General features: G+C 41.0%; 1 protein-coding gene across 2 annotated transcripts in view; it reads left to right on the plus strand.

Moving 5' to 3' along the window:
- The window catches only part of LOC122791569 (ras-related protein R-Ras2-like), an 856,887-nt gene that overhangs the window by 821,366 nt on the left and 12,828 nt on the right, over positions 1-22,693 (plus strand). Inside the window, exon 5 of one of the 2 annotated variants that reach the window (XM_044059327.1) lies at positions 22,206-22,328. In XM_044059327.1, the coding sequence (XP_043915262.1) occupies positions 22,206-22,328 (123 nt within the window). Of the gene's footprint in view, positions 1-22,205; positions 22,329-22,693 lie in introns of those variants that run through there. The other variant, XM_044059326.1, reaches the window with a different exon arrangement.

Consider the following 22,693-nt stretch of genomic DNA (forward strand, 5'->3'; position numbering starts at 1 on the left):
GTAGTTTTAAAGCACTGCTTAAATAACATCTTAACCAATCCTGGTCTTGCACATGTTCATTAGAGGGTTAAAATATTTACACTGTGCAATACTATCCAAATACTCTCCTTAAACATAATATTCTGAACCTCTTACTGAAGTGACAACATTTTTCTACATAACTGCTACCTGTACAATCCACTAAGTTGCACGTGTGCTTTCTCTGTAGTAACTTCCTCCTCTGTAAAATCTTAGAATATATATGTATAAATGTAACTACTGTTTGTGTATAAATGTAAATAGAAATGTAACTACTCTCTGTTTGACTGGAACTTAGTATAATGCAATGTAAGCAAATGGAGCTTTTCTCCCCGGGCCTCCACTGAAAATAGGTATTACCCAGTCTTGTTTTCCTGGTAAACAAAGATAAATAAATAAAGAAATATTACAAGTCTGGAAGATGTATACATTTATGTACAAGGTAAGCAGTGTTACCCAGAAAAGAAAAAGATAATAAGGAAAAGAAAGGTTGTACATACCTGGAAGTCGAAGCCTCTCAGAATGGTGGAACAAGGGCCCAAAAACAGAGACAAATTTTAAATATTGCTGCAATAAACTTAGAAAGCTGCTAGAATAACAGAATGTGTTGGCATGCATTTTTCTGAAGGATATGAAGTTTAAAACACAAATCTATAGCATTATTGAGTTCATTCCTCAGATCATCTGAGAGATTTGCCAGAAAATCACAAATTGTATGAGGAACAGACCAAACGTACGAGACAAAAAGCTGGACATTCTGTGGAAATCTGTACAGTTGAGAGATATGAAGGAGAGGTAATTTGTGTAGGGACGAGGGAAATATGAATTGCTGAAGAGGGACTGGGGGTGGGGGTGTAGAGATGAAGATGAGAGTTGAAAGACAGTTGTAGGTAATCAGAGTGAAGAATTTTTTTATGCCTACAATGTAGCTAAAGTATGCCTAAGCAGGCTATGCACAGACATTGTGTTAATTAAGTTTGTGTCATAGCTGATGAGGATATCCAGTGTCCCTGTAATAGTGGCATGTTTTGTACATGTTTCTCAGTTTCTTCCTTATTGTGAAGAAGTCAGGTTCACATCTGAGATCCCAAGGCTAATTGAAGAATTTGCACGAATTGCTTTTATGAAGGTTGGTCTTTGGAGAGTGATCCTGCCTTCACAGTGATGTATACCATAAGTGTTTGTTATTTAATGATTATATCAAAATTTAATTCTTAAAGTACTTCATATTGTCAAGTAAGCAAATCATGTGGCTTTATAGGGCAGTTCTTATGAGTGATGTATTTTATGAGAACTTGTAGAGTGGGGTTCAACAAAATTATCACCTTAATGCTATTAGGAGTCACTGGTGAGCTGTAATTGCATTGTCATGATTCAGAAACATGCAAAATCACATGAAATAAAAAGCTCTTTAGGGACTCATTTGCATGTCTCTGAACTGAACACAATACAGCTAAAACTAACGTTGCTAGTGTCCCCCCCCCCTACCAACCCATGCAACACGCACCTACAAACACACGTGAGCACAGTTGAGCAGCCCCCCACACACAAGACACCTGCAAACATGCCCCTACATTCACACAAACTCACAAGTGTGCACGCATGCACACACATGTTGTTTCACTGTACTTACCAGCTGTGGCTCTGACCTCCCCTCTCCTGTCAAAGAAATCAATAGGTGTACACCATTGAAAGATGGTGCACATTTTTATTGCCTCACTCCCCAAGCAGCATGGTAGAGTTATATTTGAATCCCTCTACCACACTATTCAGATACAGGTGAAAAGTTCTGCGGAAGAGCACATGGCTAATTTGCATTAGGTGCTCCCCCAAGACTGATGCATTTGCATGCAGCTTTCTCCAGTGAGATCTCTGTAGAGCTGGAATTTTTTATATTAGTTTTCCCTGAAAAGAAACACCCATGCTACCAACCTTTGCCACATTCTTACTTAAGATGTGGATACCCCATTATGCAGCTCTGACTTCTTTGCACAATTGCGGCATTCACTAATGGCTTGGTATATTTTTAGTGATTGTTTTAAAGTAGTTGAACTTTTTTCTTTAAATTCCATGCACATTGTGAGTACAGTAAATTGTAAATATTTGTATTGGCAGTAAATTGTTTTAGGGAAAACAGTTGGCTGCAGTAAAAATTCAAAAGCACATTTTGGGTAGCTGAAAATGTTTAACACTTGTAATATAGTAGGGTTATAAGAATTAGTAGTTTGGAAGTGTGGAATGAGAATCTGAATGCATAAGCACAGTTCTGTAGTAGTGCTGACTATGAAGTGGAAAAGATTGCAATTTGTTAATCTTATCTAGATGAGTTTTACCTTACTGATCTCCATTTCCCATAGTAGTCTTTGCTGTCACTGATGTTCTTCGTGTTTCACTGTTGCAGTCATCACTTTTGGGTTGTCTGCTTGCAGTAGCCCTCAGTCGGCCTGATTAACAAAGTCTTGGGTCCTGCATCGGTTGCTGTTCCTTCTTTCATGATGTCAGGTCATCAGGGGTATAAAACATGTGGCCGACACCATTACATCAGTCTTTCTTATCGTGCCCGAAGCAGAAGCAGTTTGCAAGTGCCTGTCGGCTGACTCCTGAAATTTTCGTTTTCGAGTTTCAGAACCGAAGTCTTCAACAAAAGCTAAGTACCCCGTTGGGGAAACCTTTTCTTGCTCCCTTCCGATATCAGTAAAAGTTAATAATTGCATTACTTGTGGAAAGCAAATACCTAATAATGATTTTCATTCATACTGTATTCCTTGCTTAAGCCCTGACCACGACGTACCATGCTGTCTGTTTTGTGCTTTATTTAATCAGCGCACTGTCCGTCGTCGGTATATTTTCACCTCTAAATATTTCGGTTCTCAGTTTAATTATCCAGAAATATCATCGGCTATCCATCTGACTACCGGGATTCAGAAAAAATGCAAGGATAAAGACAGAGACAGGCCGCCCAGGTCCAAAACTGCTGACAATGCTTCTCCTAAGCCAGTCGCCAGTTTGCCGGTACTCAGTAAGGCACTTTCACAGCCCCTGATACCCGGTACTTCTGATTCGCAGGCCTCTACTGTGACCCATTCAGAGTCCAGTGTGCCATGAGATGCTTCAACTGTGGAACCTGTGGATGTCTCTACCTTGGATGGGTCCAGAGCTGCTGTGCAGGCACCGGCTTTTGAGGGTGTATTCAGGCCTACGGACTTGCATATTAAACCAACGCCTCCTTCTTCTTTTAGGTCTAAATCTCAAACCATGCCTAAAAAAATGACGCCCAGGCCGCATGCTTAGGCCTGTATGCCTAAAAAACAAATAAGAATGGCTGAAGATCTTATAACTCTAATCAGGGGAAACCAGCCTCCCCCTTCTAAGAGACCTAGGACTGAAGTTGTTTATGAATCTTCTGACCAGGATTCTGATTTTTCTGATTCTTCTGATGATCTGGATTTGCCCTTATCTGCTTATGTGGATTCTGATGCAGAGGACTCTATTCCCTCTGCTTTCCCTCCAGAGGATTTTTCTTTTAGTGAAACCTTACATACTCTGAGGGAGCATTTCCACTGGTAATGCCAGGATTTTTTCTGATTCAAAATAGAGGCTTCGGGATTTCTTATTCCTGCCTCCGCATAGGCCTTTAGCTATTCCTCCTGTACTAGACATTGTTGATGATGTTTTCTTGGAATCTAGTTTGGCCCCTGATTCCTTGCCTCCTACTCCCAGAAAACCAGACAGATACTACAGGGTCCCTAAGTCCCACAAGTTTCTTTTTAAAAATCCTATTGCGGATCCAGAGACTATTTCACTGGGACCCAAGGGAATTAAGGCTTCTACTGCTAAAAATCCTACCTCTTCTGATAGAGACTCCAGGGCGCTGGATAGATGGGGTAAGAAGGTTTACACTTCTGCAACCTTGGCCATTAGGGCTTTAAACTGCCAGTTTCCTATGTTAAAGTATCAACAACATGTTATTGGATTGCTTAAACAGAAAATTATGTTGATTCCTGACTGTGCGGAAAATAAAGAATTACAGGATTTAATGCATTCTGCTGAACAGGTTGGAAAACCTACTTTGCAATGTGGATTTGATTCTTTAGAGGCCTCTTGCAGGGCTGCTGTTACTGGTTCTGTGCTCAGAAGGCATGCTTGGCTTAAGGAGCAATCTTTACCTGATCACGTTAAAGCTAAATTGTTGGATGCTCCCTAAAATCAGGTCCGTCTGTTTGGCAACAAGACTGAGGAAGTTCTTAAAAAGATGGAAGATAAAGCTAAATCTATGCAAACTGTTAAAGATTTACAAGTTCAGCCTCCTAGATTTAGTAGTCTCTGTCCCTCTAAGAATTGGTCCTTTCCAGCCTCTTCAAGGTCTTCTCCATCCAAACCCAGACATAGCAGAAACCCCAGGTTTCAGTCCCTGGGGACACACAAGACTAAGCAGTTGGGGGTTTCTGCACCCAAATCAGGGAGTATTAAGACTCCCCCTATGGAAAACAGTCTCAGTGACTTACTTCTAAACCTTCCAAGCACTTCCCAACTGAATGCTCCTTTAGCTGGAAAGATTGGTCTGCAGGCCAAAAACTGGAAACTCATTACCCAGGGCAAATGGGTTTTAAATATAGTGTCCCAAGGATACAGATTTCACTTCCACACCTTACCCAACACCAAATGCCAGATCTACCCCCAAATCAGTCGGCAGAGGCCCACAATCAAGTACTCTCTCTCTCTTAGTCATGGCATCTATGCAAACTGTTAAAGATTTCTTACAAGTTCAGCCTCCTAGATTTAGTAGTCTCTGTCCCTCTAAGAATTGGTCCTTTCAATTGGTCCTTTCCAGCCTCTTCAAGGTCTTCTCCATCCAAACCCAGACATAGCAGAAACCCCAGGTTTCAGTCCCTGGGGACACACAAGACTAAGCAGTTGGGGGTTTCTGCACCCAAATCAGGGAGTATTAAGACTCCCCCTATGGAAAACAGTCTCAGTGACTTACTTCTAAACCTTCCAAGCACTTCCCAACTGAATGCTCCTTTAGCTGGAAAGATTGGTCTGCAGGCCAAAAACTGGAAACTCATTACCCAGGGCAAATGGGTTTTAAATATAGTGTCCCAAGGATACAGATTTCACTTCCACACCTTACCCAACACCAAATGCCAGATCTACCCCCAAATCAGTCGGCAGAGGCCCACAATCAAGTACTCTCTCTCTTAGGCATGGGGGCTATTCAGTTGGTACCAGAAGAGGAAAAGGGACAAGGGTTCTATTCAAGACTTTTCCTGGTACCCAGAAAAGGCAATACGTGGTGTCCTATCCTGGACCTTTCTACTCTAAATACCCTTTCTAGTGATTCCAAAATTCAAGATGCTTGACTCTTCACCAGCTGCTTCCTACGTTAGGCAAAGGTGCATAGTTGGCAACACTAGACTTAAAAGAAGCCTACCTGCACATCCCCATCAAGGGAGTCTTGCAGAAGATACCTACGCTTCAAAGCAGGCTACATGTACTATCAGTTCTCTGCACTGCCCTTTGGATTATCTACTGTGCCCAGGGTATTCACAAAGTGCCTAGCTCTAGTCATTGCATTCTGCAGGCAAAGAAATATTCAAATATACCCATATCTGGACGATTGCCTAATTCAGGCAGAAAGCCAGGACATACTTTTGAATCATCTGGCCTTTGTTCAAAGGGTACTGACTTGTATGGGGTACACCATAAACGAAAAGAAATCACAACTGGTACCCTGTCAACAAATTGTATTCCTGGGAGCAAGCTTGCATACAACTTCCCATATGGATTTCCTCATGCCAGAGAAACGGATTCATTTGACAACCTACTTCAAACAAGTGGCCACAAAAACCCAGTTATCTGCAAGGCAAATGCTGCAAGCCTTGGGGTTCATGGCCTCCTGCATTCTTCTAATTCCATATGCAAGGCTGCATATGAGGAAACTGCAATGGTATCTCAAAAGCCTATGGTGTCAGCATTCAAAGGATCTAGAAGCAATGATTTCTATCATACTTTGCCTATGCCTAGAGTTCCTTTGGTGGGCAGAGGCCTGCCACCAAAACAGGGGACTACCATTCACACTACCCCCTGCCTCCCAAACCTTAACAACAGATGCATCAGACTGTGCATGCGGGGCCCACCTGGCAGGGAAGTGCATTCAGGGCAAATGGAACCCAAGTCAAATGCACTTGCATATCAGTCAAAAAGAAATGTTAGCTGTACAGAATGCTGTGACAGCCTACAAGGATGACATTCTTCCAGGACAATTAATGATAGACGGACAACATCACTGTTATATGTGGTACATAAACAAGCAAGGGGGTACACATTCTTAACCCCTCTGCAGACTAGCCATGGCATTGTAGAACACAGCCCTGAGCTATCAAGTACATTTATAAGCTCAATTCCTGCCAGATGAACCAAGCAGAAATCTCATGAACCCACACGAGTGGAAACTGGAGCCAAGGATTTTCAACATGTTGACAAGCAAATGGGAGAGCCCAGATATAGACCTGTTTGCCTCACCCCAAAACTATCAGTTGGACAAATTCTGCACAAGGACTCCCCACAAATAAGCTTGGAAAGTGGATGCTCTGTCCTTCAGCTGGAAAAAACTGTCAGCTTATGCCTTTCCTCCTCTGCTCTCCAAAGTACTACTAAAGATCAAACAAGACAAACCAAGGAAGATTTTGATTGCACCAGACTGGCCACGCCAACACTGGTGCCCCCTCTTGCGCAGTGTGTCACTGTGGGCCCCATGGCACCTGCCTCAGACTCATACTCTATTGTCTCAGCAGGAGAACCAAATTCTGCATCCTCAACTTCAAACACTAATCTAGTAGCCTGACTAATTACATAATTTCTCCTTTACCATCCCTCAGTAAACCAGTGATGGATATCATTTTAGAGGCAAGGAGGCCTAGTACCAGAACGTCTTACGCTGAAAAATGGAAAAGATTCTGTGCCTGGAACCAATCTCAAGGGATGAGCACAACAGTGCCCAATTTACCTCAGATTTTACAATACTTAACTGAGATGCTTCATAAGGGCCTGTCTTTCTCCTTCATCAAAATTCACGCCTCAGCCATCTCAGCTCATTATAACACAGAACCACCCCTCTTCTCTCATCCACTGCTTAAACAGTTCCTCAGAGGGGCCAAAAATCCACGACCACCCAGGAGAGCACCAACTCCAGCCTGGGACCACAACTTTGTATTGGAAAAGCTCACTCTTCCTCCTTTCAAGCCAGCTGCCACTGCAGACTTAAAATTCCTTTCTTGAAAAACAGCTTTCCTTTTTGCAATCACTTCAGCAAGAAAGGTATCTGAATTACAGGCCGTCATGGCAGTGGAGCCTTTCATCATCTTTCATGCGGACAGGGTGTCCCTCAGGACCAATCCCTCCTTCATGCCCAAGGTGGTATCCAATGTGGTTCTTAATCAATCCACAGAACAAAGGGAAATGGATTCTGCACTCCTTAGATGTGCACAGACAACTTAGATTCTACTTGGACAGAACTAAACCTCAAAGGAAATCTGATCAACTGCTGGTGGCATTTGCTGCAGGGGCAGAGGGGAAGGCTATTTAAAAGCAAACCATTTCCAAATGGCTAGGCCATTGCATTCATTTCTGCTTCAAACACCATGGAAAACCTATCCCACAGGGAATCAGACCCCACTCTACCAGGGCTGCATCTACCTCTACAGCCTTTCTCAGAGGCATCCCTACCAGGGACATCCTAGAAGCTGCTACCTGGAGTTCTGTACATACTTTCACCAAGCATTACCATCTGCCAATTTTCTCTAAATCCAGAGCTGGCTTTGCTACTGCAGTCTTGCAGCGCCTTTTAGCTGGTCCTAATTCTATTTAAATTCCTCCTCCCATCCTTATCTTTGGGAATCTACCCAAAAGTGATGACTGTAACAGTGAAACACGAAGACCGTAGTACAATTACCATAAATGTAGATGTTCGAGTGTATTCACTGTTGCAGTCCTGGTTACCCTCCCTCCAGCTCCCTTCTTTTTTTGGATATGCCTCTACTTTCCTTTGCTATCTTCAAAAGCTTTTTGGTGTATTTGCTTTTTTGTTGGAGGTATAACCTTGTATATTTATAGATTTAATTGCTTCACATTAAGGGGGCACCTGACATCTGGGGCAAGAAAAACTGATGTAATGGCGTTGGCTATATGTTTTATACCCCTGACGACCTGATGTCATGGAAGAAGGGACAGCAACCGACACAGGACCCAAGACTTTGATAATCAGGCCGACTGAGGGCTACTGCAAGCAGATAACCCAAAAGTGATGACTGCAACAGTAAATACACTTGAACATCTACATTTATGGTAAGTGTACACAACTGTACTTTTCTGTTAAATTGTTGGCAATGATTTACAGTTTTCTCTGTGGTTTTATCACCAGGAGGTTAACATATATAAATAAAGAGATGGTAGTACATTTTTGCACATGAGGGGTGCAGGGTAGATTGATCTCTGCAGAAAACACTATTTTTCATGTTTTGACAAACTTACGACCAGGTCTTATCATCTAGTTATAGCCTCATCTGGATGTAACTCCGTTCATAGTGGGACCAAGTAAACATTGTTGCATCTGTCTAGCCAGTTGGCTAGCTACCTATCCATCTATATCTGTCCTTTTCACCTATGGCTTGTTTCAATGAAGAAAAAAATATATCAACCACAGATAGCATTGATACCTGTACGATAAAGGAGGAAAATAACAATGATGTTAACAAAGGACAGTGTCAATGCAAATAACAGAAATGGGAACCATTTGTTGTACCTTCAGCATTTTTAATGCTTTGTGAAAGGCCTGTCTTGATGTTCTTTATATGCCTTCCTGGAGGTGGTTCTTATAAAAGTGGCCATTGTTCAGTGAAGGATGACTGTTTAGAAAAAGTGCTGAAAAGTTAGTGAACGATATTGATTTTATCGTAGGGAGCAAGCAGTGGGGAGTAGACTTTGAGAGAAATAAACTTGATGCATAACTGTTTTAATGTTTTTAGAAGCAGTAATGAAACACAGTTGACATAATGGTTAAAATCTTATCCTCTCGTGCACATGTTACATGGTTTGATCCCAACCTCCAGTGAAGGCCTGTATGAAGTTTGCATGTTCTCCCAGTGTCTCTGCGAGATTCGTCCAAAGACAAAAAAGACATGCTGAGTATCTGCACTTTAAACTTGCACAAAAATGAAGTTGTGGGCAGCAGCACAGACACCACTTTGAGTTGTTTAGACCAACCACTTTAGGAATCAACTGTAATGCACATTATTTTCTAGATAGGAGAATACAGATCACATATCATGTACTGTGTCAAGACTAGCCACTCAGTGGTGTAAAAATTGTCTCTAGGCGATTCGGTCACATTGACCAGACTGATGTCACTGAAAATAAGCATGGGTATTTGCCAGTGGTAAGTGGGCTGAGGATCTATGCAAATTGTGGGAGGGGTCTGTGTTCTCCTCCTAGCGAGTGTATGCTTATCATAAGGTCCAGCATTGCTAAATCAGTAAGCTGTTGGCCAGCCGGTATCCAGTTGACAAACGGCAGGTACATGGGATAGCCCCATTGTTCAACAGACAGACAGAAAACCAATCAGCTTGCTAAACCTGAACTGAGGATTGCTACACTCAATATTTTGTCACTGACAGGATGCAGCTTGGAAGTGGATGACATGGTGGTAAGGAGGAGACTGGATATCATCTGTATACATGAGATAAAATGGATGGGCAGTCTAACAAAGCCACTTGGCAGGAGGCTAGATATCATCTGTATACATGAGATAAAACGGATGGGCAGACTAACAAAGCCACTTGGCAGGAGGCTGGATATCATCTGTATACATGAGATAAAAAGGATGGGCAGTCTAACAAAGCCACTTGGCAGGAGGCTAGATATCATCTGTATACATGAGATGAAATGGATGGGCAGTCTAACAAAGCCACTTGGCAGGAGGCTAGATATCATCTGTGTACATGAGATAAAATGGATGGGCAGTCTAACAAAGCCACTTGGCAGGAGGCTGGATATCATCTGTATACATGAGATAAAATGGATGGGCAGTCTAACAAAGCCACTTGGCAGCAGGCTGGATATCATCTGTATACATGAGATAAAATGGATGGGCAGTCTAACAAAGCCACTTGGCAGGAGGCTGGATATCATCTGTATACATGAGATAAAATGGATGGGCAGTCTAACAAAGCCACTTGGCAGGAGGCTGGATATCATCTGTATACATGAGATAAAATGGATGGGCAGTCTAACAAAGCCATTTGGCTTGGGATCCAGAATGTACTACTTAGGAGGAAGAAAGACTAGAAATGTTGTGGGTATTGTGATGGAGAGGCTTCAGAAGACTGTGAGGGATGTCATCAGAATTAGTGAGATTCATGGCACTCAGATTCCAGCACAAGGGCAGGGCACTATTCATAATCACAGCCTATGCCCGAGAGCAGGATTATGATAGTGAAGAAAGGAGTGCATTCAGGCAGCAGTTACGGGACCTACTAGATAAAGCTGGACAACATGAGTCGGAGTTGATAATGAGGGAGCTGAATACACATACCTTACAGATGGAGCAGAATATGTGGACAAGCTGGATGTGGCAACAAGAATAAAGAAGTTATTCCAGAGTAGCTAGCAAATGGCATGATGTTTCATCAAGAGAGACCATCACAAGTTCACATACAAGAGTGACCAACCTGCAACTCTGATAGATTTGCATCTAGTAAAGAAAGGGTACTGCAGTAGATTCAGTGATTGCAGTCATCCTAATGAGTAGTCATCCCACAGCATAAACCACTGGTTGCCACAATCAGCTTAAAGCAGTCGTCAGAAAAGGTTCTCAGGTTTGAGTAGAGAGAAGGTACAAGAATAAAGGAAATAATCAGGGCTCTAGCATCCCAGGAGGAAGAGGACATAGGTGGAGTTGAATGGCAGTGCCTCAAAACATCATGTTTGAAGACTATAGAATGGATATGCGGCTGACCCAGATGTAGAAATAAAGTCCGTAAGGACAGATGGTGATGGAATGCAGAAGCTCGGGCAGTCATCAGAAGAAAAATAGAATACCATAAAAAGTGGGAGATGGAAAAAGGAGACCAGACTAAGAAGGAATACTGGTTGGCTAACAAAGAATTTGAGAGCAGTTGCAGTAGGAAAGAACAAGGCATCAGAGACACTCTACCAGCTACTGGAATGGCTTGGTAAATGGCACAAAGAAACTCCTATCAAGTTACAAGGCAAAGACAGAAACATAAAGAAGATAGTCTTCAAACACCCCTTATAAGGAATTTCAGATACAACCTTCTCACTGGCCGACAGGATATCAAAAGCAGATGGCATGATTAGTTCCAGCAGCTTCTGAATGAGTAAAACTCCACAGATGCTGTATTGCCCCCCAGACACAACCTACATTGAAAGAAGAAGAAAGAACCCTAGAAGAAATAATAACATCTCTAAGGAAAATGAAGTCAGGAAAAGCAGAAGACTCAGATGAGGTCATGAACGGTATGATCAAGATGTTGAGTGAGTTGGGGGAGAAGTGGCAGGTAAGTCAGTGGGGACAAATCAACAAAGTTGCTCTATGCGGCAAGTGACATTACAGATAGACTCAGAACAATAACTTCAGCAAAGGCTAGGGGAATTGAATGCAAAAGGAAGGTGCACTGGATAAAAAGAAAACTGAGTTCAGATAACACAGTTGTAATAGCAGCAAATGGGAGAAATGAGAAAAAGCTGAAAATTGACATAGACTGGAAAACATTGGAACAGCTTAACAGCTTCAGGTATTTGAGATGGTGTGGTTGAAGAGAAGGGAAGTCTGAATGAGGAGGTCAAAGCTAGAATCAGAGGGGCTGCGGTCAACTTGCACATTGTGTTAAAGGGGTAGTGTATGGTAGAAGAAAGCCAGAGGCTGAAAAGTAAGGTGTACAAAACTACTACTGTATGGCACAATAACCTGGGCACTGAATGCAGAGCAGTTGAGGCAGCCAGAGGTGGTGATGATGAACTGTGTGGTAGGATGCACACTGTGGGACAGCCAAGGAAACGAGGATATCAGAGCAGAACCCCAATTAGCACCAATTGCAGAAAATGTCACAGAGAACAGAATATGATGGATCAGCCACATGTGAAGGAAAGCAGAAACAGTCTGGTGAAAAAGATTTAGGGCAGACAGGAAGAGGGCATGGGGAAGTGAAGACATCCATTAAAGAGATGGCTGGATTGTGTTAGAGAAGACACATGACTGTTGAAGAAGGTAGTAGAGGCAGTGAATCAGGAGAGAGAACAGTTTATGCAACACCCCAGCCCCATATAGAAAATGGGAAAAATAGGGCTGATGATGATAGTGGTGTGAGCACCTAGTCAAAAAAGATACAATTATGACTGTCTACTAATTGTTAGGGTTATTAACCATGACAGAAGATAAAGGTAAATGAATATATGGTTATATTCACCCAGCAAGCCTTTCCCTAATTGTTAGGGTTATTAACCATGACAGAAGATAAAGGTAAATGAATATATGGTTATATTCACCCAGCAAGCCTTTCCCTAATTGTTAGGGTTATTAACCATGACAGAAGATAAAGGTAAATGAATATATGGTTATATTCACCCAGCAAGTCTTTCCCTAATTGTTAGGGTTATTAACCATGACAGAAGATAAAGGTAAATGAATATATGGTTATATTCACCCAGCAAGCCTTTCCCTAATTGTTAGGGTTATTAACCATGACAAAAGATAAAGGTAAATGAATATATGGTTATATTCACCCAGCAAGTCTTTCCCTAATTGTTAGGGTTATTAACCATGACAGAAGATAAAGGTAAATGAATGGACTACATGAAAAGAGACATAGAGGAGCTCTCCGATTATGTAGCCCAGGCTGGTATGACCCTGAGCAGCATCTTGCCCTCACCAAGAATGATACCACAATACAAAGACAAGATGATCAGCTTTAACAATTGGCTCAAGTACTGGTGCCATTCTAAGGGGATCCAATGTCTGTCTGCCTGGGATGACATGTTGGACAAGCCACGCTGCTTCGCAAAGGATGGCTTACACCTGTCACCACTGGGCTTCTGGATATTGGCTAAGGCTCTTGCCACCCCCATAGTACCTTTTTTAGGCAAGGCTCAAAAGACAAACCCACCTCCTTAGAAAACAATAATGGAAAAAAACTAAGGGTAATGCTGCTCAACGCCAGAAGTCTAAATCTCAAGATGCAGGCACTTGATGCACTCCTCAGCATGGAGAACATCGACGTCTGTGCAGTAACTGAAACCTGGTTCAAGGCTCCTGAGAGCACCCTAGCACTACCAGGCTATACCTCGTATCATGCTTTTCGGCCCCAAAACCCAGGCCGAACCACAAAGGGAGGGGGAGTGTCCATATTCATCAAGGACACCCACACCTCCAGGTTAGTAGCAACACATGAAGCATCAGAGACCATACAGGTGCAACTAACCATAGGCAAAACTGCTATACAACTGGTAGCATGTTACAGACCACCCTCCCAATCTCAAGAACTCCACTCAGCCTTCCTGAAGACATTGGAGGATATGAATGAATCACAAAATACCATCATACTGGGAGACTTCAACTACCCAAACATAGATTGGGTACATTATTCTAGCCCTAATACCCTAGCCCAAAGGTTCCTGTAATTAATAAATTCAAATGCACTGGAACAATTAGTCACCTCTCCCACTAGGGGAGATAATATACTAGACCTGATCATCACAAACATAGGGACAAAATGCTCCACACTGGAAGTATACCTCTCACTAGTGAGATCTGACCACAAACTAATCACCCTGGATATACATATCCCACCTCCACCCCCAGCACAAAAGACCACAGTGAAAAACTTCTCAAAAGCAGACTTCACTCTTAAGATTGAGATGGTATCCTGTGCCAGTGGATACCACATCCCACAATGCCGAATCCTTCACAAATGCTTTCTATGGACATCTTCAAGAATGCATGGATCATGCAATCCCAAACAAATCCAAGTCCCTCTCCACCAAAGGTAAGCGTCCTGTCTGGTGGACCTCAGCCATAAACAAGTTGTATAACAAAAGAAGGAAGCTACTGCACGTCAGAGCAAAATCCCATGAAGGGAAGACATCTCTGATCAACATTAGCAGAAAACTACGTTCTCTCATAAAAACATCCAAGGCCAACTTTGAGAGAAAAATCGCTAAGGACACTAAAGATATCCACAAAGCCTTCTTCAGCTATGTTAGAAACCTGGGCGGAAACCCTCAGATATGCTCAGAGTTGGTTCACAACAATAAAAAGTACACTGAACCCACAGATATTGCCAACATTCTGGTTGACAGGTTCAGTGTAAATTTCTCCCCTCCTTCACCCCCAAAAGAAGAAATACTTATCCCAGCTGAATGCAATCTCCCTGTCATCTCAGATGTCCAAGAAAGAACCGCCCTAAACAAAGCAAAAAACACAACATCAATGGGACCTGACGGTATCCCGGGTTGCGTGTTACGTGAACTCCAAGAGGAGCTAAACCCACACATAAAAATGTTATTTAACCTTAGCCTTACTTCGGGATATGTACCTGAACACTGGCGTACAGCAACAGTGGTCCCACTCCACAAGGGGGGTGAATCTACAGACCCTGGAAACTACCGCCCCATAAGCTTAACCAGCCTGGTCTGCAAAGCTATGGAAAGAATCATTATGGAACTCATAAACAGAGACATAGGGGACCTACAGACACTTGACCCCACCCAGTTCGGCTTTGTAAAGGGCAGATCCTGCCTTTTAAACCTGGTTGACTTTTTCGAAACAGTCACTAGAGCCATTGACGAGAGCAAAGCAGTCCATACAGCATACCTGGACTTGGCTAAGGCCTTCAACACAATACCCCACTCAGGCATCATAGATAAGCTCAACAGCTTAAATGTAAACCCTTATGTCACTAGATGGGTTGCAAACTGGCTAAAGGACAGAACCCATAAAGTTAAAATCGCTGGAGCAATGTCAGACTCAAAGCCAGTCAAAAGTGGTGTCCCACAGGGATCTGTCCTGGGACCCCTCTTGTTCGGCATTTATTTCTCAGATGTTAAAGCAAACACAGGAGGGCTGTGGCTGACAAAGTTCGCAGATGACTGCAAACTAGGTGCCATAGTCGATACACCAGCAGACACACACATCCTACAAAAAGGCCTCACAGAAACGGACAACTGGTGCCAGAGTCACGGCCTTAAACTAAATGCCAAAAAATGTATAGTCATCCCCTTTGGGAAAAACAAAGTACCCACAAATTATCACATAGACAGCAACCCACTGAGAACTGAAAAAGTAATCGGAGACCTAGGGACCCAAGTCGACAGCGACCTCTCATTTGATACCCACGTTGCCAAAGTGGTTAGAAAAACATTCTACCTTGCACACCTCATCATGAAGGGATTCACATCCAGATCCAAGGATGTCATTGTACCCCTATATTCCTCCCTCATCAGATCCTGATTGAGTACAATGCCCCATTTGGTATGTACCTCACCCGGCATTTGCAACAGCTGGAGAGACCACAACAGTACCTCACCAAGAGGATCAAGGGTCTCCAACATATGTCTTATTCTGCCAGACTAAAGAAACTTCAGCTCTATTCAGTATCATACCGCCTGCTCAGAGGTGATCTCTGCCTGACGTACAAGGCCATGTCCAGTCAGGATCTGATGGACATGCTCCACCTCAAAAAATCCAAGTCCATCAGGACCACGAGAGCTAAAGACTTAAACCTCGGCGCAAGTATGAATAGGACATGCTGGAGGGATAGATTCATAACCCAGAGGCTTCCCATGCTTTGGAACAAGATCCCAGTTCGTATTAGGCAGAGCCACTCACTGACTCCCTTCAAGAGAAATCTTGATGAGTGGATGGGAGATCGTAAGTTTACCCCAGGGGTCACATCTGTGTCACTGCTAGACAGGGGCACAGTAAACTAATTCTATTATATAAGGGGACCTTCAATGTGTCACTACTAGAAAGAGTATTCTAAATTTATTCTGTACATTTTTGTACCATTTCATGGGGTGGCAAATGCCACATCACTATGGCTAGGCTTACAAATGCCCCAGGGCAGATATGAAACTATATTCACCCAGCAAGTCTTTCCCTAATTGTTAGGGTTATTAACCATGATAAAGGTAAATGAATATGTGGTTATATTCACCCAGCAAGTATTTCCCTAATTGTTAGGGTTATTAACCATGACAGAAGATAAAGGTAAATGAATATATGGTTATATTCACCCAGCAGGTCTTTCCCTAATTGTTAGGGTTATTAACCATGACAGAAGATAAAGGTAAATGAATATATGGTTATATTCACCCAGCAAGCCTTTCCCTAATTGTTAGGGTTATTAACCATGACAGAAGATAAAGGAAAATGAATATATGGTTATATTCACCCAGCAAGTCTTTCCCGAATTGTTAGGGTTATTAACCATGACAGAAGATAAAGGTAAATGAATATATGGTTATATTCACCCAGCAAGTCTTTCCCTAATTGTTAGGGTTATTAACCATGACAGAACATAAAGGTAAATGAATATATGTTTATATTCACCCAGCAAGTCTTTCCACTCTGTTAAATAAATTCATAAGGATACGTGCAATCTTATTATGTGAGACAGTAAAAGGTGCATTTTTCTACTGATGTGCACATATATGTGGTATTATATAAACAAGCATCTGAGTGTTGTTTTGTGTGTCTGATTTGTATCAAGGCAGTATCCTTTTCATATAGAATATGTAATAGTTTTCTTGCCTTTGTCTGAACTTAGGATATTGTAGCCTCGCAGTTTTAGAGACAATTTTGAACATGGAAACAAAACACACTTACATTCAGCATTACATCAGTCAATATAAATGTGGTGAAATAATTCAGTTTTGGGGAAAAAATTGTTATGGACATAGTGGGTCTTTTCCATCTTCTATTCCCTAAAAACCTGAATATGCAGTCTCTGAGGTTGCATAGCCATGAAGCAAATGGAATACTCTGTTTGGGAAGCACACTGTTTTCCAATGTAGTGCACCTGTTGATGAACTTCAATTTGCAGAGCTGCTGAGTTAAAATATTTCATTGCCTTGATCAGCAGTATGACAAAATGGACCTTCATCATAAATTGATCCATTAACTGATGTCTAGTAAAAGAGTTAGCAATGCTAATAGTCAGATGTAATTCAATCCAGAAACAACATCAGTAGTATCCCCATCTCTTACCAGAGAGGAATCAGCTAGACCAGCTGCTGATGCAAAATTACAACAGAGCAACTGGTTTCTCCAAACAGATGCAGTACTTCTTCAGACTAATACCCCCAACATGCACTGGACCACTGAGTTTAATGTTATCATCAGACAGATTAATTGTCAGTTACAGTGCCAAGGTGATATCTTTTACATAACTATAAAATAAAGATGGAGAGAGCATAGATGTCTTTGGAATGCCAGTAGCCCCACATTTCTCATTAGGTAGTCCCCCCCCCCTTCACATCAGTCCTTTGCAGCTTTTCATTCAGCTACATTTCCACCCATCCCAAGCTTTCCACCATCTCACACCTTTCCTTCTAAACTGCCCCATCAGGCTCTGATAAGGAACAGAGTCAAAAAGCGAATCGATCCAGATGCAGCACATTTGTTGGACTTCCATTTTCCACCTCACAACTCACCTAGTCATAAAACTGTAACATATTCATCTAGCAAAATTTCACCATTTAGAACCATACTGCAACTCATTATGTATGCATTATCAGATAGTCTGCCAGCTTTCCTTTTAAAATCCTGTTTGAAATCCTTTCCTGCTAACAGAGTAATAGGTATACATCTCACCAGGATCCCTTCATTCCCCTGTTAAACAAAGATACAGCTGTTGCATTTGCTAGTCATCAAGCTTAACCCTGTAAAGGTTTGCTAAAAGTGTTTAAAATTGACATGGCAGCATCCTTCTCAAGTGCTTAAAAATCCTAAGAGGTGAACAGTCTGCCAAATATTTATCCAGCCTTGAAGTTCGTTCTCTACTCACAGCTCATCAAATCCCCATCTCTAAAGTTCTGCCATCTTACACAAACTTACACCTCCATTATACATCTCAACCTCTTAGTGCAAGAATTATGGACAAAGCCAAAAATGATAGGGGGCAAAGGCCAAAAGTTAGGGATAGGTTTTAAATATTTCTTTTATAAACTTAGGAAGTTGCTACACTAATGAGTTTTGCTTTAAGTTGCATATTCTGAAGCATATGAAGTCTGAAACTTACATAGATTTTATAATTTAGTGACTGCAATACTCCTTTGCTAGAAAACTGCACATTTTATGAGAAAGACCAAAATATAATGCAAGAATCTAGACATTCTGAGAAATTCTGGAGATTTGAGAGGTATACCTCCCATACAGCTACCGTTCCATCATTATGCTTCATGAAAATTGGCTAAAAGAAGTCCTTGTGACTTCCTACTTTTAAATATTGGCCATCCTGCTATAACTTTTGTAAGTACAAATATTACCCACGCATTCTTCCTTATGAACGTAAGAAATTTTTTAATGCTGCTTTATTTTTGGCATGTTCTTTGGGTATTTTCTCTAGTTATCCAGCTTAATCTCCTTTACTTGCCAGTCTGTAAGTGCTTTGCAATGGTTTCACAAACACACACACACACGTACAGTTTAGTAGACTGGCTTTGTTGTTGTATTCTTTGATGTTTTTGATTAATGCAAATCCCTACTAAGTTCACCTCCACATACAAACATACAAGTGTAAACACACATTAATAAAGCAATAAAACATACAACTGGACTGTGATTTTTTTCTTTTTTTTAAGAAATGCAGTATCATGTTAGTATTCCATGTCCCATAGTCAAGGCAGACCTCTGCAGCTTTTGCACACATTAAAGAATGTCCTCTTCTTTACTCTGTGACACACCCACAGCAACCAAACTAAAAACAAAACTGGCTGGCAGCAAAAAAAAAAGGCAGCAGTGGAATAAGCAATTATTAGCGCTTTCGTCTGATAATAATCACCAAACATCTTCAGATAAACCTCCATATAAATTACAACCCTTTATATATCCCAACGTCACATAAAGCAGCAGCCAATAACAAAACAAATACAATGATATTTAAAATGCTTGAATAGTAAAAAAAAAATTATCTATATGAATATATATAACAAATTTACATTCTTACTATTTTCATGATTTAAAAGTATATATACATGTCTATGTTTAAACAAGACCATGCTAAACTATTACCTATCATATGCCTTCAATTTAAGAAGGCTATTGATAGAGACCGTTTCGTTTAACCCCTGGAGGGGTTCAAGCATTCAAATATATTTGCCACCAGGTCTCTCTGTTTTCTAATACTAATTTCCATAGTCCTCCTTGAGGGTCATTAATGACCTGATGCACCACAAGAAGTTTAATATTTACTAATATGCTTAAATAATGCATTTGTATCCTTGTTGTTGGAGATATCGTAGGTATGTTCATAGATCCTCTGGGATAGCTTCTGCTCAGTTTTTCCAACATAAAATGCTAGACATGTTGAACAACAAGCAACATACACTACCCCGTGTGTAACAACTATATCTCCTTCTAATTTGGATGCGATTGTTGCCTATTTTTATACTTGACCCACAGAATACGTACCGACACTGTTAGCATGTGTCTGCCTCTCCAAAATATTTTTGAAATTTGGACCCCTCCTGTATACAATGTTGGGACTAATTCCTATCCTAGTTGACAAGTCTTCTTCCATATTAATAATGTTCCAATTCCTATATAGAATGTTTCTCACTATTTTGCCATTACCTTGGTAGGTAGTGACAAAAGGACAAAACATTTCTGTTTTCCTATTCTGTTGAATATTGGAAGTTATCATTATTATTACTAATAGTAGCATTAATTTCTTGTATATTATTGTTGCCTTCTATTTCCAATACTAGACTATGATTGTATTCCTTCAGTAATGGAACATAAACACCTTGGTCCCGCTTCCAAATAACCTCATTCCGTATCTGGTTCACCATTCTTCTTGGATATCCTCTATTATAAAACATACTGGATATATATGCACACTCTGTTATAAAATCTTCATGGTCAGAGACCATACCGGCTGCCCGGACCATTTGGCCTTTGACTACTGCTCATTTAACATGGGTGGGGTGGTTACAGGAAAAGTGCAAATAGGTGTTTGAATATGTTGATTTTCTGAAAATACTAGATTTTAAACCTTCTTTGTTTTTTTGAGATCAACACATCTAAGGTATGCCACTCTATCTGAGCTTACAACTTGGGTACATTTCAGAAATTCTGTTGTCTGATTAATGTAGTCAATGAACTCATCAATTTCTGCCAATTTAAGCATATTAGTAAATATTCTACCCATGGTTTTAAATTTCTTGTAGTGCATCAGGTCATTAATGACCCTCGAGGAGGACCATGGAAATTATTATTAGAAAACAGAGACCTGCTGGCAAATATATTTGAATGCTGGAATCCCTCCAGGGTTGAATGAAATGGTCTCTATCAATAGCTTTCCAAAACTGAAGGCATATGATAGGCAATAGTTTAGCATTGTCTTGTTTAAACATAGACATGTATATATACGTTTAAATCATGAAAATAGTAAGAATGTAAATTTGTTAAATATATATTCATATAGATAATTGTTTTTTTACTATTCAAGCATTTTAAATATCATTGTATTTGTTTTGTTATTGGCTGCTGCTTTATGTGATGTCATGTGACGTTGGGATATTTAAAGGGCTGTAATTTGTATGGAGGTTTATCTGAAGAAGTCTGGTGATTTTATCAGACAAAAGCACTAATAATTGCTTATTCCACTACTGCCTTTTTTTTTGCTGCCAGCCAGTTTTGTTTTTAGTTTGTTTGCTGTTTTTGTGATTTGGACACACAGCACCTCGACTCCTTTCCACAGCTTTCTAAATGTCCCCATGCACACCATTAGAAATTGTTTATATAATGTCATCAGAAAGCATTCTCATTGTACAACTACCTTCAAAATATCTCACCAGTAAGTATTTCTGTGCTGTGTTAGCAGCCTGGTGCTGGTGTTTCCTTTAAAGTGGGACCTACCTGTGTATATATGGACTATATTTAAGAATGCCTTAGTTAAAGGTTGGGCATCAGGCTGGCACCTCGGCACCGTAAAAATCTACTGCCAGTCATTAGTGGACCGGAGTTCCGCGGTGGCAACCCCTAACCGGGAAAAGCCGAAAGAAGAAGATTTAAGAATGCTACTGGTAAGCCAAGTGCCTGAGAAAAGTGGGAGTGCAGCTTAGTAACACATTTTTTTATAGGTCTTTAATCATTCTAGCTTTTCCATAATTAGTCAGTGTCATTAAAGGCTTAGATGTTGCTTGTGAATTAGTGAACCCGTATAAAGGCAGTAGGCATAGTCTGAGAATGAAATTTCAGTCCACTGCAATGTAGATAACTGTTCTACTGAATGCAACTTCGTGTCTGTAGTCCTTAACCCACCTTAACTTTTTTACAGTTCAAGCAATGATTGCACAAGAAATTGGTTAGAAAGGGAGCTTTTTGAATGTAACTCAGATACTGTTGCAAATTAATAGATCACCTACGCATCTGAAGAGTGCAAGGCATGCGTGATAGTTCCATAGATGCATTATCCACTCCAAAGAAATCTGCTAAAGTCCTGCTTTACAATATGGAGCATCTAGCGGAAAAACAAAAATGTCTAGGTTCTTTGCGATAGCCAATATGAACTTTCTGTGTGGTATATTGTACAGAAGTGTATTCATCCTAGTAGGAGCAAGAAAACAGTTGATTCTTACCAGAGTCTATAGCACTGCAAAACATGGCTGCATACAGATGAGTCTTACTGTTGATATTTGATGTGTAATACAAATGGTAATGAGCCAATTAGAAGGCTGTGAGAGAAATCATGCGTGTTTATCTTTAGTGTTTAAAATACCAGCATGATGCTCAAGAGACTGATGTCTGAGTCGGGTTTGTGATAATTTCTCATCCAGCAGTTGTAGTTAGGGTGTGAGAGCAAACAGTGGGAACTCCTTTCACATTTCCTCCAACAGTATTTACGTCTTTTGAGTGTATGTTGTAGTAAACATCATCGTTGTTTGTTTTGCAGATAACAAAAGAAGAGGCACAGAGCTTTGCCCGGGAAAACAGAATCCCATATATGGAAGCATCAGCAAAACTACGGTTTAATGTGGATGAATCATTTCACGAATTAGTCAGAGCTATTCGGTAAGTTCTCCTTTTCTTTCTTTAATAATTTGTCTTCATGCTGGGACAAGCTATTAAATGTTTCCATGTACTGAAGCATTATGTTATGTATGGTGGAAAACAACTAATGTGGAGGCTGCAGATTTCTGTTATTTAAAGCCCATACGTCTACTTTTAGCATTATGGAATAGGCACACCAGTCCATCTTGTGCTTCTTTCCAATCTCTCCTTCAGAGTTTGCCCTTCCAGGTTTGATAGTAGAAGCTAGATTTCACCCCAAGAATTTTAGGATAAGCCAGTCTTGAACCTAAGCAGAAAAAGGTGCCTGTGGTCACCAGCAGTGAGATGATAGCCAATCACCACATGGTCAGCTTCAGCTAGCAATTTTTG

The sequence above is a fragment of the Protopterus annectens genome, chromosome 17.part0 (genome assembly GCF_019279795.1).
Source record: "Protopterus annectens isolate FY-2018-M chromosome 17.part0, PAN1.0, whole genome shotgun sequence".
Classification (NCBI taxonomy): Eukaryota; Metazoa; Chordata; order Ceratodontiformes; family Protopteridae; genus Protopterus; species Protopterus annectens.